General features: G+C 53.9%; 2 protein-coding genes across 5 annotated transcripts in view; both read right to left on the bottom strand.

The window, feature by feature from the left end:
* Nucleotides 1-1,007: 1,007 nt before the first annotated feature.
* Nucleotides 1,008-9,963, bottom strand: LOC122493036 (cytochrome P450 26C1). Its single transcript, XM_043596997.1, has 6 exons — nt 9,184-9,963; nt 8,407-8,631; nt 7,649-7,924; nt 6,225-6,380; nt 3,997-4,326; nt 1,008-2,069 (listed from the first exon to the last, which is right to left on the bottom strand). The coding sequence occupies exons 1-6, from the start codon at nt 9,385-9,387 to the stop codon at nt 1,692-1,694; spliced, it is 1,569 nt and encodes a 522-aa protein (XP_043452932.1). The 5' UTR covers nt 9,388-9,963; the 3' UTR covers nt 1,008-1,691.
* A 1,121-nt stretch (nt 9,964-11,084) lies between these two features.
* EXOC6 (exocyst complex component 6) overlaps nt 11,085-13,369 on the bottom strand; it is a 229,178-nt gene continuing 226,893 nt past the window's right edge. For 2 of the 4 annotated variants that reach the window (XM_043596991.1, XM_043596993.1), the window contains exons 22-23: nt 12,659-12,670; nt 11,085-12,354 (exon numbers count right to left, since the gene is read on the bottom strand). In XM_043596991.1, coding sequence (XP_043452926.1) covers nt 12,222-12,354; nt 12,659-12,670 — 145 coding nt within the window. In that variant the 3' untranslated portion in view covers nt 11,085-12,221. The remainder of the gene's footprint in view (nt 12,355-12,658; nt 12,671-13,369) is intronic. The other 2 variants (XM_043596992.1, XM_043596994.1) reach the window with 1 other exon arrangement.

The following is a 13,369-nucleotide window of genomic DNA, read 5'->3' as shown; positions in this document are numbered from 1 at the left end:
CCGGATGTTGTCTGCAGCCTCAGGGAGCACCCTGAGGACAGGCCCCGGTTCTGCCACTTTTGCTGGCTCCACTGCCTCCCAGAGCCCATGGCCTGGCGCCAGGCCTGTGATCAGCAGTGGGTGATGAATTGCCCTGCATGGGGGTTATGGCAGTGTCAGCCGAGCTCTCTCGGAAGGGCCCGCTGCGCTCTTGAGCTACTGACCCTGCCTGCGCCTGATGCTTCCCCCTTTCCTTCTGGCCCGGGGATCCACCTTAAGCATAAGGTCAGGAGGGCACTAGCTTCCTTCTGGTTCACTAAAGGGTCAGCTTGGGGCCTGGGCTGCAACTTCCCTGGCTCACCCATCATGTCCAGCTGCCCTGGCCTGTCTGAAGATGGGTGGCAGGTTGCAGTGGGCTGTTGGGAATGGTGCCACTGGAGGCTCTTGGCTTCGGTTTAAACACCAGTGGAAACCTCTGTGTCAGAGTCCTTAAGCCATAGGGATCACTATGAAAGGACAAAGGGCTGAGCCCTACATGGTAGCCACAGGCCCAGAGGCCCGAGCAAGGAGTAAGTGATGGGGTAGAGGAGTCCAGACTGGGTGGCCAGTCCACTGGCCAAATAGCCCGGGAGCACATTGCTAGTTCCTCAGGGAAGTCTTCTGTTTCTCCTATGCCATGGAGGGGGTTGAGGTAGTAAACCGGAAGGTCCCTGCAGCCAGCTATTACAGAGAGAATTCTCAGCCCAGCTCTTGGGATGTGCTCAGGAGGATAGCTCTGGTCATATTCTGGGGTGGGTCTTTCCTGGGTAACCCCCATCACCTTCCCACCAGGAAGCAGCTGCCCAGCTAAGCCTTAGCCTCCTCGCTCAACTGCTGCCGGGAAACTTTCTTCTTGGCCTTTCTGTTATCGCTAGAAATATCCCAAAGCTCTCTGATTATGTCTCAACCTCCCATGAAAATAATCCAGCCTTAGAGACATCTCCATGTGCCTGTTCTCCCTTGTATATGTGGAAAGATTAAACACATTCTCGAAGTAGGAATTTTTCTTTTAAGAAGTCACCAGCAGAATCCAATGATATTGAGCTGTTCAGAGCCCTGGGAGAGCCCACAGTCATGTTTCTGCTGAGACTGAGACCAGCAGAGTGGCCGCGGGGCCCCAAGCAGAGGCCCGCTCCCTGAGGGCCTTCCGTTGGGCGCCTTCTCGGTATGTCTTAACTGTAGCCCAAAGCCAGACCGGAGATGCGCTTCCTCCCAAGGGTTGCAGGTCCCAGCTGCGTTCGCTGGGTCTCTGGCACGGTCCAACCCTCCCCTGGCAATCGTCCCCGCGGCCCCAAGATCCATGCAACCTCCTGGGCTTGGCACAGGGAGGCGAGGACCCGCAGCTCCTAGTGAAGATCTGTTCCCTCCATCCCTGTTAGCAAACCTAGTAAAGGTTTAAGAGGCTGGGCTCAGGACCTTTCCTTCCTCAGGGCTCAGAACCCAGGAAGCACCTTCCCACCGGCCTGGGCGCTTCTCCCGGGCTCCGTGGGCGCAGTGGCGGGGGTCGCTCTCCTCCGCCCTCAAAGTCTGGCACAGAGATGCATTCGGTGACCGTTTGTTGAGCGAGTGAGCGAGCGCCCTGCCCGGCACTAAGAAACCTAAGAAGCCGCAGATGGGCGGCGCTGAGAGCGCGCCGCTGCCGCTGGCCAAGCCTTGTTCCGAAGCGCACAGGGTCAGAGGCGTAGCCCATCTCGCGCCGCCGAAGGCGCGAGCGGGTGGAAAAAGAGCCGCAGCCCGTCCACCGGGTGCACGATGGGCACGGTCTGCATGGCGGGGAAGGCAGGCGTGGCCAGTTCCCAGCGCGCCGTGCGCACCAGCTCCACCGCCAGCAGCTGGAGCACGGCCTGTGCCAGCTCCTGGCCGAGACAGCTGCGCGCTCCGCCGCCGAAGGGGATGTAATGGAAGCGGCCGCAGGCGCCCCGCGACTCCTCGCCCGCCGCGCCGAAGCGCTCGGGGTCGAAGCCCTCAGGCGGACTGCTGTACACTGCGGCCGTCTCGTGCGTGTCCCGGATGCTATACATCACGCTCCAGCCCTTGGGAATCTGGTAGCCCTGCGGGGAATGAGGAGACCCACCTGACCACGAGGCACCTGGGACCCAGGCCCGACCCGACCCTCCACCCCGGGTGCAAACAACAGGCTTCCAAAAATCCGCAGGAACGTTCATCTAACCCGGAAGCTAGGAGAACGCTCTGCGTTCCAATTTCAGCTCCTTTTCTGGTGAGCTGTGTGACCTTAGGATGGATACTCAGTCTCTCTGAGCCTCAGTTTCTTAACTGGTAAAACAGGAACAAAAATGCCCGTTTTGTTGTTGTGAGAATAGAATAAGTCTGGCATATATATTGTTGGTCAGTAAATGTAATCTGTTGTTATGTATGCTTCAGTGTTTTGTTTTGTTTTGTTTGTCTTTCTTTTTTCTTCTGACATTAGATCAAGAGACCTAAGTTCTAGTTCTGCACCCACTCTCTGCATGGGCGGGAACAACACAAATGACAGGGACCCTCATTCCTCTATGATCTGCTCAATTATAAGGCTCTTCTTTGCATTGAACTGAAAACTGACTCTCTACCCGAACACCCTCCCACCCCCATTCCACTTACTGTGCAATCGTATTCAGGTCTGGTAGCCACACTTTAAGGAAGCGAACATGGGACTCAAACCCAGGCATCCTTAAAAGGTTGTAAGGCAACCTTCATGTTTCCTCTATCCACCTTCAGCTTTTTCAACTATTCTACTTTTTGATGTGTCTTCCAACCCCCTAACTCTCCTACTTCCCTAGCCTGAATAGCTTCAGGATGTCTATTCAGTGGGTCTCAACAGGTGACAGATCTTGGAATCACCAAAAAACATTGTCTCTCTCTCTCTCCTCTCTAGGCCTCAGTTTTCCCATCTGTAAACTGGACAATGGCTCTCCCTCTGCTCCCCCTGGTGGACCTGTGCTCCTCTTCCTCTGTTTCCCTTAGAGACTGTAGAATAAAGTCTGAATTCCAAGATGCAGCATCCAAGACACTTCTAAACACCTCATGATTCCACCCACCTTTGTCTGAATGGTCCCCCTCTCTGCTGGTGTGCTGTTCCATTTCAAATGTCAGCCCCCAAAACATTTTGGTGTCATTCCTTACTACAGATCTCTATCTTCCTCACATCCATTTGGGATGAAGTATAGGCCCTGGCCTCCTTTCTCTCCTGATGATTTCCTCCAGGGCAGAATCCCGGTGGCTATGGTTCACTCCACCCCTGGTGTGGAATGTGCCACAGATGTTCCTTGGCTGTTTAAAGCGAGGGTCAGGGAAGGGAGTGCCCCATCTCTGCTTGGAGCCGCCCAGCGACTGAGCTGGGGGTCGAGGGGGACCGCAGTGACAGCCATTCAGGCAAACATCCTCAGTTTCGCAAGTTTAGGGCTCCACTCTGATGCTGCCACTGTGCCGCCCAGCCCTGACACCACCTGACTGACGTGTCAGAGCTGGAAGGGACCAAGACTACTTCCTTCCAGAGAGCAAACTGAGGCCCAGAGCGAAGAGGGAATTGCCCAAGGGCTTAATACAGACGGAGCCAGATCGGGCTAACAATGGCCGGTTCCTTGCTTGTGAGGCAGCAGAGGGTGGGGTACGGGACACAGTTGGGGGCTCTCCTTGTTTCCCACCCACACTCACTGGCTAACGGGAGTGCTGCGCGGAGAAAAGTATGTCTTATTCTAAAACTCGGTTCTGATTGAGTTGACCGACCCTCACCGCCGCTGAAAGCTCAAGTAGGCGGGGTTCCTAGTCTTATCCGCTCACCAGGCTCCAGGCTTCGCGCCCCCTCAACCGTGCTTCCCGGTAAACGGGACAGGGCTCGGCGCCGTTCGTAGGCGGAAATCGGAGGCCCCCGGGGCAGGGGGGGGGCGGGAAGAGGTGACCTCGCGGTCCTAATCCCCCCGACCCCGCCCGGTCGACCCCGCGGCAGGAGGCGGCGGGGTGCGGGGCGGCGCGCGCACTTACGTCGAGCTCGAAGGTGCGCAGCGCAGTGCGGTAGCCCCCGGACACGGGCGGCAGGAGGCGCAGCACCTCCTTGACCACGCAGTCGGTGTAGCGCAGACGGCCCAGCGCCGCCAGGCTGAGGTCAGGCTCGCAGCCGCAGTCGGGCCGGGGCCCCGCGCCGCCCCCCGCGGCCCCCGGCGCGCAGCCGCAAGCGCGCCCCAGCCCCTGCGCCGCCAGCTCCTGCCGGATCTTGGCGACGGCCGCCGGGTGCTGCAGTAGCAGCAGGACGAGGGACGTGCTGGCACTGGCCGTGGTGAGGAAGGCGGCGAAGAGGAGCTCCACAGCCGTCTCCTGCAAGACAGCCCGGGCGGCGCTGAGTCTCCCGCAGCGGGCCCTGGCCGCAAGGCCTCCCGGCCCTATGGCTGGGGAGCAAAGGGCCCAAATTTACCGTTGAGCAAAAGCCAGAGTGGCGGCTCCGTAAGCAGGCCCGGAGTCGATCGAATCCCAAGTCTGCCCCTTGAGAAAGCCGCATATAGCAACGGCCCAAACCAGGATCTATCCACTTACTTTGGAAGGGCTCCCAGAGACGCGAGGAACTTACTCTGTGAGCTATTCTTAGTGCTTTAAGCGTTACTCCTTTGATTCTCATCCCAACCCTGTAAGGCACAATTACTGCCCTCGTTTTACAGAAGTGGAAACTGAGGCTCCAAGAGGCGCTCAAGGTAGTCCCAGCGGCCGGGCTCAGGAGTCCAGTGCTCTAAACCACCTGGTGGTGCTGCCTGAATCCCTGTTGGGCGTCCTGACAGTGAATTGGGATGGGAGGAGGACAGAGGAAGGCACCTGTAGCAGCGGCGCCAGCCTCCAAGCAAAGGAGTCATCAGGGCTTCCTCCTCCAGCTGGGTGGAGTGGTCCAGTGAGTGATTAAACGTCTTCTTGGTCTGCACTGACTAGTAAGCACAGAGGGCTTCATCCTCCAAGCCCCAGCACTTACTGCCTCCCTCTGCCCTCCCAGCTCCTGGTGTCTTCGTTCCTAGTGGCACCCACAGTTTGTGTTTATACATTTATTTATTTGATCATGGGATGAATGTGTACCCCTCCCTTCCCGCACCTCAAGGCCAGGGGCTGTGTTTTGCTCACCGCTATATCCTCAGTCCCAGTGTAGAGCCTGACACCAAATAGATATATCATAATATCTGTGGAATGAATGACCTGGTCCAAGACTAACTGCCCGCCCTGGACAACATGGGGAGTCCCAATGTCCTTCCTGGCCAGGCCTAATCTGCCTGGCCTGCCCCTGATGCCCAGACCACAACTGAAGATTCCTGATCAGTGGGTTTCTTCCTGAGAACCTGGAGGGTGTTGTCACACCCTGTCAAACACTCCTTTTCAGAGCTAGGAACTATTCCTATCCAGAAGCTCTCCCAGGACTCATTTACTTCTAACCCCCTGGATTCTCGCAGCTCTCATAACCCCAGGAGTCAGGAGACAGATTATTAGCTCCATTCTCAAAGAAGAAACTAATGCTGAGCCTTACCCTGCATGGGTCTTGGAAAGTGGGAAATTAACTCAGAAAGACTGGTAGTTGCTTTTGGAAGGGTTGAGGTGTTCCCATTTCTAACTTTCCCCTGCCTTCCCAACCTCTCCACTCCTTTTTGTGTTCTCCAGCAGGTCCTGGGGGCCATTCCAAAGCTTCTCTCCTTACTTCCATTGCCTGTGCTCTATGCATACATGGGGAGGGGCTCTAAACTTGGAGAGACCACGCAGTGGCCAAAGAGGTTAGCGGTGCCAGGTGACAAGGTGGCTCAGGGAAGGAGAATGTCGATTTCCAGAAGAAGAGGGAGCTTCAAGGAAGATATGGAGTTTGACCCTGAGCCCTTAGGGTTTGTAGAGAAAAGGAGTGGAGGGGGTTTCATAGACTGGGGACTGCAGAGGCAAAGGCATGGAGTGACAGAGAAGGGTGTGGGTGAGCAGGTCTGTTTGTGGCCAGAACCTGTAAGTAAGGGCCGAGAATTCATGCCTTTCCACGCTCCTACAGAGAGGAATGGTGACTGGCCCAAGGCCACAGAGCTGGTGGGTATGGCTAAGCCATGGCTGGAACCCATGTCTCCCCTTTCCCCTCCCCCTAAGGAGTTCCCAGGGCTTAAAGTGGAGCCAAACAGGACTCTGCTAGGGGCCGGGAGGAAAGGATGTAGCATGTGTATGGAGACCTGCTAGGAATGCAAAAGGGGGAGAAGTAAAACCTTCCCTACCTTCAGCTCCTGCACTGAGAGCTCATGGCCCAGCTCCCTAGTGCTGTGGATAATCATGTCGAGGGCGTCACTCAGCTCGGCAGCCTTGTCTTCATGAAGCTTCTCTGCGATGGCCTCCTCCAGGTACCGATGTAACTGGTCTCGTGCCCGGATGCCCTGATATGTGGGGAGAGAGGGGAGGTGGGACAGGAAGTCTGAGGGGGCCAGGCCTGCACACCTAACCCCCAAATCTTCCTTGGGCTGCTCTGGTCCACTGAGACCCAGGTGTCAAGTTTCTCAGCTTAGCTTCATGCCTGGCACATAGCAGGAGCTCAATAAATGCTCAGGAATTTATCCACCATCTCTACACATAATTCTCTCTTGGTGATCACATTCCATACTGTCCCTGGTGGGGTGAAATCAGTCCATTGCCCTTTGCCTTCACTAGACTAGGCAGGGGCAGTGGGCACCAGTGTAGACAGGAAGGCACACTTTAATGGATCCAAAAGAGCTCTGGCTTAGAGAACACTACTGGAGGTGGGTCTAAGCATTAGCCTCTGTAAGCAGGTAGGCAAGAGGTAGGCAGTTCAGGGAGCAAGCACAGCAAAAGCATCTGAGCACTTGGGTTTTCAGATCATAGGAGATGGGGTTCAAATCCTGCCTCTGCTGGCCGGCTGTGTGATCTTGGGTAAGTCACTTAACCTCTGAGCTTCAGTTTCTTCACCAGTAAAATAAGAATAATAACACTTTGCAGCCTGAGAGGATTAAATCAGAAAAAGCATTCAAAGCCATCAGCCTACAGCATGCCCCTTTATACATAACCATTCTTTTTATTCGGGGAAACAAAAACCAAGGCATCAGGACAGTGAGAAGCCCTAGCTTACAGACAAGGAAAAGGCAAATTCGGCCCTCCTGGTTGCTCTCTGGGCCTGGCCCACAGCTCTGAGGTCTGAAGAAGCAGCGGTTCTCTGATCCAGAAATCAGTGGGGCCGGGGCCGCGGACGGGAAGCCGGCACCCACACCTCTTCGACCCGGGCTAGGCTGGGGGAGTGTCTGCGGGGCTAGTGCTCCCATCGGTTCCGCAGCCATCCGGGCTTCCACAAAGGCGCTGGAGGCCGGGCCAGGGGGCACCGCTCTGGAGACGTGCTGGGATGACGGCCTGGGTGCCCACCACGGAGACCCAAAGTCAGGAAGCCAGCGACTGCTGGGTCGAGCGCGCGGGCCCGGCAGGCGCGGCCCGGAGAGGCTGGGATCGCACAGCCAGTGAGGACAGAGGCCAGCCCCGACGCCCACCGCCACACCATGCCACCTCCCCACCCTGGGCGAAGCCTCGGTTCCCCCGGAGAGGCGACGCGTGGGGCGCGCAGAGAGACTGGTCTTCTCCTGGAAGACACACCCACGCTGGGAAGCCCCACGAGGAAGGTCTGAGGCCAGAGCGGCAGTACCTTGCGCAGGCCGCTGAAGGGTACGTCCAGGGGCAGCGAGAAGAGGTTCTCTACAAACTGCTCAAAGGTCCGGGCCAGCTCCGCGCACTGCGCTTCATCCAGCCGTAGCCCCAGTAAGATGCGCGCAGCCATGCGAAAGGTAAGAGCCTTGGAGGCCTGGTAGACAGCAACCGGCCGGCGGGCCGCGCACCAGGAGCGCACCTCGCGCCGTAGCACCCCCTGCAGGCGGGGCACGAACCGCTGCAGCGCCGCACGGCTAAACGCTCGAGCCAGGACCTGTGGGAAGCCCGCGGGGTCAGCACTGGCCATGGTCCGGCTTCCTCTGCTCCGCGATTCCAGAGGCACCAGAATGCCAATGTCGGTCCCCTTCTCTTCTTCTAAGCGGCCCAGACCTAAATGTGTTGGCTTTTGCTATCGCCATTCCCAGACTCTAAATCTCTGATGTTTACAGTCCCTCCCATCCATCCAGGTTCCAGCTGCCACTCCCTCCGGGAAGTCGTCCCTGGTCCCTCTCCAAGGGGGGCTTTCTGGTCCCTTTTCCCCACCCATTCTGGTATCATCCACACATAGAAGATTGGAGATGAAATGTCCCTTAAGTCCCAGTCCTAGCCTGATAACCCAAAGCGGCAAAAAGTAAGGGACTGGACCAAAGCCACCACTGGTTAGCCAGGGGGCTCTGCCAGCTTCCAAGTGTGCCCCTGAAACCTAGCCCGGCCTGACCCACAATAGGTGCCCAGGAATCGCAGGTTTTGGCTCACCTTGCGCCGCTGCCGATGCGGCTCACCGACTGAGCCGATCAGGGTGTGCGAGCCCAGTAGGATGTGCGCGCTCTGCGGCCACTGGCTGCGCACCAGGCGGTGCTCGCCCAGCAGGATTGTGCGCACGTTCTCGGCGCCGCTCACGCGGATCACCGGCCTGCCTAGCAGGTGCGTCTTGAACACTGTCCCGTAGCGCTCCCGGCGGGAGCTGTGGAAGCGAGAGCCCTGCAAGCGAGGCGGAGCGAGGCTGGAGCTGCTGGGTCTCGGCTGGGGGTCTGGCCCAGGCCTCCCAACCGCCCCTTGGTAACAACTCCCTGCTCCAGGCCGGCGCGTGGAGTCTCTACAAAACCGAGTCTCAAATAGGCCTCGCGACTACCCTATTGAAATGTAGATTCTCCTGTTCCCATTGGGGCGAGGAAGAGACTGAGGCTCAGAATGGGGATGTGAGAGCCCGAGGGCTCATGGCTGAGAGAGCCCGGGCTTCCTGATTATGTGCTTGCAGGGTATAGAGCGAATGCTTCTTAGAACCCCTCTGTTCACCCTGGCGTCGTCGTGTCGTGTTTAAGTAGCGCTGGGGAGAACCCCGGTGACATACGGTCCCTTCGAGGGAGCATCTGGACAAAGGCGAGGGCTGTGTATGCTCTCTGGGGCCCTGGGCGATAGGACGAGACCGGCTACGAACCCTGGGAGCACACTGAGAGCGAGGAGGGTCCCGTGGGAGTCAGGGAGGAAGGGGCCATGTCGGGGTGAGAGCACGATGGGGTGTGAGCCACTCACCTGAACTAACCAGTGCAGCGTTTCGCCGAAGAAGGGCCAGCCCATGGAACCCTTGGGCAGGGGCAGGGCGGAGGCCCGGTCCCGGCTCAGCGTCCAGCGGAGCGTCCAGAGGTGTTGGGCCAGGCTGAGCAGCAGGCCGGCGCACAGGAGAGCGGTGCCCGCTGCCCCCAGCACTGACAGGCAGCTCAGCCCCCAGGGGAACATGGCGAGCCTGCGGGGGGTGGCCAGGCGGCTCGGAGCACTGGGGGCGCGAGAGCTGGGGCGCTGGTAGCACGCAGTGCTCACCTGTTCTGTCCGGAAAGGGCCTGGGGCTTGGGGACCCAAACCGAGATTTAAAACCTCGGACAGGGACTTCGCTCCAGAAGCAGACCGGTAGTAGAAGGCGGCAGTGACCACACGCCCTTAGGGAACGTGCTTTCCTCTAGTCCGACGCCTTCTGGGCCCAAATGCCAGGTCCTCGCTGGGGTGCCGGCTGCCTGGGGACCGGGGGGCGCCCGGCACCCGCGGCACCTCCCACCTCCTCCCCGAGTCAGCGCTCCTTTGATAGAAGCAGCCAGGGAGAGCCGAGAGAGGAGCAACTCACCGGTGTCGCCAACTTGGGCTGCGGTCACCGGGGCTGTAGACCCCCGCCCCACCTCCCTCTCTTCCCGGCCCACCCTGGCCACATTTATATAGATATTGGCTCCCTCCCTACGGACCGGTCCCGACTCATACAACGTGACGTGCCCATGCATATTTAAAGCCCTCCGAGCAGAGTAGTGATTGGAGGCGGTGGGCAGCGGCACGCTCACCCAGGGACGAGGAGTAAGGAGTGGCAGCCGCCGCGGCGCTCGGGCTGGGCTGGGGGCCGCGCCCCGCGCCGATCCTCGGGCGGGGCCTGCGATTTCGCGCCAGAAGTGCCCGGCTGTACGCCGCAGCCCCGCGGGTGGGCGAACCCCGCGCTCTCGGCTAACGCGGGCTCTGTGGCATCCCCACCCTCGGGGTTGCAGGTGCCCCTTCCCCTTCCGACACTCCAAGGTTAAAGGGTTATCCCCTTTGCTCTGTTTCAATTCCCAGGGAAACCGGGGTCTTAGATGCCTCGCATTGCAAGCACCTACAAGGGGTAGCCGGGGTCGAGATTCCCGGACATCCCCACATCGCCCCGGTTTCTGACCTACCACTTCGGGACCCCTTCAAAACATGGTCGTGTGTGTCACTGCTGCCCAGAGCTTCACTGAGACACCCTAGTCCCACCAGAGATAGAGATCTCCGGGCGCCCTACGGGTCTCAAGGGCCGATTTCACCGTTCCTTCCCACTCCGGAGGCCACCCCGCTCGACCCCAGTCAGTCTACCTGGTTGCTTCTCCGTTTTGTGTGGGTCCGTCCGAGGGCTCCAAATGCCCCAGGGTTCGTGCCGGTCCCTACAGTGCCACCCGCGGGTTGGCGGGAAGGGGGCGGGATGTTGTATGTATTATAGAAGAAAGGGAACCCCACACCATCACCGCCATGGACCCACGGTGGTCTACTCCAAGCAGTCCTAAGGCGGCGTCTCTCCGGATCCGGGGACGCCTCAAAGAAAGCCAGAGAGAGACATCCCGAATGCCCTGCAGGGCTGGGTAAGGCGCGCGAGGGGCAGCCACATTCCACAGTCTTCAGAAAGAGCTAGCTGTTCACCGCTCTCTTCTAATTTCCAGATTTTATTGTGCCTGAAGAATTACCATGTTCTCCATGTAGGTTTTTTGTTTGTTTGTTTGTTTGTTTGTTTGTTTTAATGTGCAGTACTTTAGGGTTGAGGCGGTCAATAAATACTTGTATCTTTGTTTTGGTGACACTCCCCATTCCAATAACTAGGGAATAACAACAGTCTTTCTGAACGAAGCAGTTGTTTTAAATCAGGAAGCTCTGAATAGATGCAATAGCAATGCATTTTCAACTTGCTCAACATTTTTAATATTTCATCACAAAATCAAGAAATGTACATATAATTCTTTACACTTATTTTACAGAGTTAAGTATAAGTTTCTTACAGGCATAAATCCTGAAAATGGAAAAGAAATATTCAGCATAAATACAATGAGAAGAAAGTTGCGATCAGACTGATATTATCATTAGGACCATGGTGGTAATTTACACAGAAGAAAATGTACGTTCATTTTAGATTTTCCAGAGTTCATTTGGTTTGGCTTGTTTCCATACCGCAGACAGGTACTGAGATCTGCTACTGAAGAAAGGAAACTGAGCCCTGTGGCAACTTCTGTGTGTAGGAACATATCTACCCTAGCACAAGCAGCACCTCAAATAGTTTACCCCACTTCGTTCCTGCCCTCTTTTAACTTGAACCAAACCAAACCAAATAAATCCTAGAATGGGGTCAGCTACAAACAATATAGTTAGAAATATTAACCCTGCTCAACAGCAACACTGCATCTCAAGAAAATCCAAACACCTTTTCTTCATATTCAGAACAATTAAATTAAACCATCCAAGGAGAACAAATAATTCATATTCTTACAGAAATCAAGTTTGATTTCAGGGACCTTTAAAGATTTGTATACCACCCCCCTGCCGAATCTGCAGAACTGGAAAATTTAGTCTACTTAAATCATATTGAGATGAAAATAAAAGTTAACAGTCACAAAATGACAGTGAAATACTCCCATATCAGACATGATTGCATTCCAAAACTGGATACTGATGAAAAGAACCCAGAAAAATCATTCAAGTCTGAATAGAAAAAAATACTTATATGTAGAGGCATATAAGGTTTTTCTAATGTATTTACAATCAATTTCATATACAATTTTTGACCTGATTTATGTTTTACCTTTTTTCCCTAAAAGTGAAAAAAATTAATGTCACCTTTTCCACATATAAAATAGTATCCAATTATTTAAAAATCCGTAGAAATGATATTTTTATTGTTTCTTGTTTAATCTCTCATTAGTGTCTTTTTTCTACTCCATTTTTTAATTCTGCAACCAAATTACTATATCATGACCTGTGCCTGTTAGAGATCAATGTTGAATCACAGATTTGGTGTCACTGAGTGCAATCAAAGTCTAGGTGTGCTGGGACATACCATTCACCAAACTTCTTAGCTGTTTCACGACTGTCTCTATCAACTTCTGTTTGTCTCGATCATTCTTCCTGAACTGAGCAAATATGTTGTTCTTTTTGCTAGTATCCTTCATCCTAGGAATATATGTGAATGGAGAGGCTTGGTAAAAGGAAATTAAAAGCTATGCTGTCGTAAGTAAATTATCTTGGCATGCTCTGAATTATCTCACACCAGTCCTATGCTTGAAAAATATTCTTCAAAGAAAATAGGTACTAATAAAAATACAGAGATAGCAACCACACAAAAAATTAGCAGCTTCATTTTACATTCTATATGAAGTAGTGTTTTTGCATTAGTATGTAAATCTAAAGTATGTTACATTTTCTAATATCATACTATTTTCTAGTATCATTCCACAAAGTATGCTAAAATACATACCCTCTATGGACTCTGCAAATCACATTCATAGCAAAACAAGGTGAAAGAAAAATAACATTAGAAAATTTAAAGCAATATTTATTTATTTATTTTTGGCCTCAGTAGTGTTTCATGATATGGTAAATTTACATTTATTTTAAACAGTTCTTTCTGTCCTCTCACATCAAATACATCACAGACATTTGAAATGTGGGAAAATAATAGATATTTTTCATACTGATACCTAAAATGAAATATGGTTAAGCGAAAGGAAAATCTGTCACATAGTGAGGGAAAAGTAACCCCTAAACTTCTGTCATTTTTAATTGGACAAGATGCACCAGCAAATGTCCCGTTACTTCAGTTCTTACTATTTTATTTTTTCTATTTATTTTTTTTTATCACATACTTCTCTATCTGCACAAAGAATCCAAGTCCATCATGGTAGGATATCGACAGCAAACATGCCAATTGCTAGCCACATTTTACAAAACACCTTTCTGTGTTATGCCATTAAAAAAAAAAAAAGTTCCAATTCTCACTCATCTCCAGTAAACATATTCCTAAGGCCAATTAAGCCTGCTATTGAGGATGCAATAGGAAAATTTTTGTTCACATGAACATAAACAGCAATCTCATATAAAAACTACACCAACACTGCACCAAGAAAGAAAGAGGCTTATGTTTTGGCCATTAAAATGGACTGAGCTTTTAAGCTCCATTTAGACATTT

This window comes from Prionailurus bengalensis, chromosome D2, assembly GCF_016509475.1.
Source record: "Prionailurus bengalensis isolate Pbe53 chromosome D2, Fcat_Pben_1.1_paternal_pri, whole genome shotgun sequence".
NCBI lineage: Eukaryota > Metazoa > Chordata > Mammalia > Carnivora > Felidae > Prionailurus > Prionailurus bengalensis.
Note: the sequence above shows the minus strand (reverse complement) of the source record. Positions and strands in the feature narration are given on the sequence as shown.